This window comes from Hesperophylax consimilis, chromosome 17 (genome assembly GCF_061612785.1).
Source record: "Hesperophylax consimilis isolate HC1 chromosome 17, BYU_Hcon_1.0, whole genome shotgun sequence".
NCBI lineage: Eukaryota > Metazoa > Arthropoda > Insecta > Trichoptera > Limnephilidae > Hesperophylax > Hesperophylax consimilis.
The window spans coordinates 16,474,595-16,480,172 of record NC_142852.1 but is presented as its reverse complement, the minus strand read 5'-3'; the positions used below and the strand labels follow the sequence as shown (position 1 = coordinate 16,480,172).

Sequence of the window (5,578 nt, the reverse complement as noted above, 5' to 3'; positions counted from 1 at the left end):
AATTGATAGATAAATTATTAAAAAATCTTAAACTTTATGAATGCGCGAAATTAGCGTTTTTGTGATTTGAAATTGCCGCCAGTGGCAGTTTTAAATATCTTTATAGAATATTTTCTACGTTTTTATGTTCTCTATGGCCTGTTTGATAACCACAGATGCAAGAATATAATGGGAAAATAATTTTTTGTACGTTATGCTCTCTTCAAAAGTTTGGTTAGAAAATAATTTTTTAAAATTTGAGTGCGTGACGTGTCAAAATTGAAATCACTGTATTATACTATATAATAAATTTACCACAAAAACTGGTATTACGTTAGGAAGATACATTAACTGTCTACAATTATTAATAAGCATAGTCGCCGTGTTGGCTTTATTTTATTCATTTGATGAATTATACAGAGAGCCTATTTCACGATGTCAAAATCATGGTGCTACTTTTTAAATAATTGTAAATTAGAACTGGAGATTTGTAACCATGTTTTTATATAACGTGCAAAACGAGGAAATAATGCTTAAAATGAGATATACATCATAGATATAAACATTGCCAATATTTCAGGGGGATACTTTGAAAGTTGATGAAATTCACCAATATTTGACGAAAAATCACTACTGACAGCTACCTTAAGGTCAATCTACATAGGGTATATCGGAATATGTAAAATGATGATAAATTTGTATATATATATCAAACCTTTGTATGACCGTAGAATGGCAAATAAAATCATAGTGATAATTTTATATCTAAACGCAAAGGTATCGAAAAAAAATGGATGAGGGGAAAATAATTGATGGAACCAATAATTGATTTATTTATTAAGCCCTAATATCCTTTTAAATCAATATTACAGTTGTATGGTTACAATGAAAGAGCAGTATTTTGATTTAAACATTGTTTACACACTTTGTCATAATAAAAATGTATTCAGTTTATTGGTTTATTCATAATTTAAGAAAATCAATACATAATAATATCATTGTGCCTCGCTATAGAGTGAGATTCTGAGTATCGCTCTGGTGAGGGACCACCATTCAGAATTGAACATTGCTTGAATTGGCTTAGTTATGTTTAGTGACTAGATCTGGAAAAGACTAATACCTTGATACATTAAAATTGCCAAGAATACATACATTTCCTCTTTATTCGTGGGAGCCCATTTATTGGTACGCGCATGACGCTTAAATTGTTTTTTCGCAATCCATTGATCTGCATACCTGTTGGTCTCTCTCGCGATCAGTTCAACGAAATCTGCATCAAAGATTTTAAGAAAGGCATCCACAGGTTTGCCCATTTCGTCGGTATTGAAAGTTGGTCCCGGCGTGCCTGTGAAAGTCTCCCTTATCCCAGTAAAACGTAAGATATCATTAGACCAATCGAAAGAGTAACCTTCAGGCGGCAGAATCAAACGCATTGCCTCACTATCTACCTGGTCTTGTCTACTAAAGTCTATGGCCATAGCGGAGTTAGGTGAAACGTTGATAATATTATGATAAGGTATTGGCGGCATGCAGAAGGTATCCTCATCGCTCTCTTCGTGGTCGACGTCACTCGCTTCGTCATCCTCGTCGCTCGATCTGTCCATTTCTGAAACAACAGAAAACCCAAATTAATTTAATGTGTCTATATTACGATAACCCACTGCCTCTGGTACGGCTTATGACTCGCAATACGATGGTCGCGGGATCAAATCAAATAAATTATATTTGAATAATTAGTGTTATTTTCACACAAAATTCATTTAAAATAATATATATTATATTTGCGGCACGTTCCAGAGTGGAAGATACCCATAGTATCGCCCTGGTGTAAGACCCCATTCAGAATTGAAACGTTGCTTGAAATGGCTTTTGACGGCCGGCATAGTCCAGTGGTAACGCATTGGACTGCCATTCCGAAGGTCGCGGGTTCGAACCCGGCGTGCGCAAATAAATTTTATTTGATTGATTTGTGTTATTTCACAATTAATTAATTAAAATAATAATTAAAATAATATATAGTATATTTGCGGCACGTTCCAGAGTGGAAGATACTACCAGTATCGCCCTGGTGTAAGACCACCATTCAGAATTGAAACGTTGCTCCAAATGGCTTTAGCCGTGTTTAATGACTAGATCTGAATAGCCAGGTACTTCCCCATCTTCCTCTTTCCCTTCCCCACTTACCTTCAGCCTCACAACATCCCCCAATTGGGGATGCCATAGTCTCACTGGCTCCAGCTGAGGCTCTTGTGAGGTATTCATATAAAAAAATAAATAAAAAGTTAATCAAATACTTGAGGTGGGCAATGTCAGGAGTCAGAATAGCAGTCAGGTAGGTATGGAATGAAGAAAAGAGTGTGTGTGCCAAGATCGAGTTGCATGGTGGTTCATCCTCTCTGCCTACCGAAATGGCGTGAAGGTAAGTAAGTTAGTTTTATAACTCACGGTTTCCAAGTACAGACTCTTCTAGTACAGCTGCCTCGTCCACGTTACTGTTTCTGCCCATGTCTGACTCTGAAATAAAAGAAAACACAAATTTACAGTAGAATTTGGATATAATGACTTTGCATTTAACGGTCTACTGTTTTAAGTGACGATAATGTAAACTCTAGTAAGGTTTCATAGCTTTTAGTAGGTAAACGTATCCGTTTAAAGTGACCAACTACGTAAAAGCTCGACACAATGAGTCCCGTGAAGCGAAAGTGTTTTTTCAATTTAAGAAAAAAATGCTGTATTACACCGTTTAGAAGCCGGTGAATCAAATGTAATCCTCGCAAAGAAGTTCGGCATTTCTTATTTCTCACTCTGCAATACCCGTTACAGAAAAAAGATGTGTAATGATGCATCCACGTCATAACAACAATACATTTTGTATGTTTTTGATAACAGTGAAACAGTGCTAGGGATATCAATATAAAATATAGATAATTGATTTTATATTGAGCCCCTGGTATGACATTTCAAAAAATAAACTCACCGTTCCCAAACGCCGACAATTCTTCGTAGAATGGTACGTCCACCCACAGCCCGCTGTGGTACCCGGCCTCCGGAGAGAAGAGTTTCCCACTCCGCGATGTCCCAGATAACGGCTCGGGAGATGCTGCACGGATAGGCATAATTGGTGCATTGGGAGCCGTTGATTGAGTCTGTGCGGGAGTGGACATCCACGGTGGTGGTACGGGTCGTGGCAACGGTGAAGGCGTCCCTTGTGAAAAGGGACACGTTGTTCTCTCCGGAGATGGAATTCTGAAAACATTTACATAAATCATATAAATTGTTCTCATTCACGTGTGAACCAGTAAGTACAGTATGTAAATAAACAATAAAATTAGAACTCTGTAAAATATGCACTGAATGTTCCAAATGCACAGAGCGCTGATCTTACCAACTCTCACTGTAAGAGTGGAACGCTGTCAGGAAAAAACAATAATATTGTATCAAGCATCTAAATACGATTGCTTACTTTTGTTTAGTTTTTCTTGGAGGTGCGGTAGGGAGCAAAATGCGCGCCGCCTGCTTCTTGAATTTTCGGCTTTCCAGCTCAAGCCGGAAGGAAGCAGGCAGGGCCCTAACAGCCTTTAGGGCCTTGACGCGATCCTCTCGCACCAGTAGCAAAGCAGGTTCGCTGTTTAAATAAATACAAATATATGATGAGTTCAACGGCCACAGCAAAGTACTTTCATAAAAAAACATTAAAAAATACTAACACTCCAGACGAGGCTGCAATTGCATCTCTGCGTTGACGTCCACGTGCAGGTAGTCCGGCACCAGCTCGTACCCCACCTCTCCTTCTTCCTCTGCCTCCTCTTGCAGTCAGCACCACTCTATATATTTTAAATTGAAAACACTTAATGTAAGTACTTAAATGTTTAAATTTTGTTAAATATTGCACTAATATAAAATTTGAAAATAATTATTGGGTCGTGGAGTGCTCCCTTTCCCTGGACGACAGCTGTTTCTGCACAAATTTGGTAAAAGTAAACAAATTAATTAATTATACAACTAAATAACTAAATTTTTACTGTGTGGCGAAGGCTTTACACCATTTTACATCTAAAAAGAGTCGATTTTTTGACATATGACTTGAAATAATTGGTTCGCAAATATCTGTATTAATAATGAACCAATTCAAATAAAACTTATATATATCTCTTTGTTTTGAATCATTCTGATGGAATATCTATATTTCAAATGCGCGAGTGCAGTATTTATGTAATTATTTTAAATCAAAAACAGATGACATCTTCAGTCGACGAATTTTTACACAAAAACTTTCACCAAAACAATATATTTGAAACAAATGAATTAAAAACGCATTTCAAAGATAGATAAGTCAATCATGATTACACAGATATATAATTATGCGTTAAAAACCCAATAAATTAATTACTTACGGCATTTTAGGAAGAGACTAAAATTTCGTGAATGTTAAAATTTAATATTTCGTTTTTTGACAGGACGCCATAAAACAACCGCGAAAACTCGTTAAATAACACTTCAAAGACAACGGATAAGTTCATAGACAAAGAGAATATATTATCAGCTATTCGATAAAACAAGTAACTGGCCATGGAAACGTTTTAAATAATTACAATAAATATTTTACGAATGGTAGAAAAATCGGTCCATTTTTGGACCGATATCAATCGCAGAAAAATAAAAGTGGTCGATTTTTCGACCGAAATCGTTCCAGTGGGAGATTTTTTTCAGAAGGTTTAAATATTTATAACATGCATATTATATTTACAAAAAGTAAAGTCGATGTTTTGTAATAAAGTCGTTAAAAATATATTTTCCTTCCCTTACATTGCTAACGCTGACATAATCTTATGAGATACATCAAAATAACGTAGTGCGAAATTGTATATCTTACGTGTACCCAGCAACGCCGGGTTAACGTCAGCTAGAATGTTATAAAACAATAAGTTTTTTCTTAAAGGTTTCTTTTCTTATTCTTATTTCTATAATTTGTATGGTTGTTTTACGCGTTTTCTTAGATATTATATCCTTTCTCTATTCATTTCGCATTTATTCATTAGACCCATTTAAAAATAACCGTTAACTGATATTGTCTATCAATTTTTATAAACAGATTTCCAGTTTGAACAAAGTAAAAAGAAGAAAACGAATAAGAGAATAGAATAAGTAGGAAGTTGAAATTTGTTCATTTACTAGAAACAGACAGAAAGGACAAAATAAAAATGATTTTTCTATCTATCATTTTAATTATTTTAGAAACAAACAGTACAATGAAAAAAAATGAGTGGTAACAACATTTGAGAAATAGTTTACAGGGATCGGTTCCAACGGCATGTCAAACTACGATTAACTAGGTGAGGATAGTACATGCTAGGGAATGATTAGAGGTAAAGATAAACGATACATTAAAAACATATTTCGTGCATAAATCTATGCGAACGTCTATGTGTAAGGATGACCGGATTGTGTTAATAAGTGAAGTTGTGGGTGCGCATTTCAAAACTGTCTTGTGATGGCAGCACTGCACTTCTGGCAGGGACCTATTTACAAGCGATGGAGCTAAATCCTGATGTCATAGATAAAAATATATATATATATATATATATATTTTTAAAAGATT

The 5,578-nt window shown here is 35.4% G+C and overlaps 1 protein-coding gene across 1 annotated transcript; it reads right to left on the bottom strand.

Annotated features, from left to right (window-relative positions):
• Positions 1–1,076: 1,076 nt before the first annotated feature.
• Positions 1,077–4,135, bottom strand: LOC149416098 (uncharacterized). Its single transcript, XM_089641876.1, has 5 exons — positions 3,687–4,135; positions 3,443–3,604; positions 2,957–3,225; positions 2,425–2,493; positions 1,077–1,585 (listed from the first exon to the last, which is right to left on the bottom strand). Exons 3-5 carry the CDS (start codon positions 3,141–3,143, stop codon positions 1,077–1,079), a joined length of 765 nt encoding a protein of 254 aa, XP_089498002.1. The 5' UTR covers positions 3,144–3,225; positions 3,443–3,604; positions 3,687–4,135.
• Positions 4,136–5,578: the final 1,443 nt, after the last annotated feature.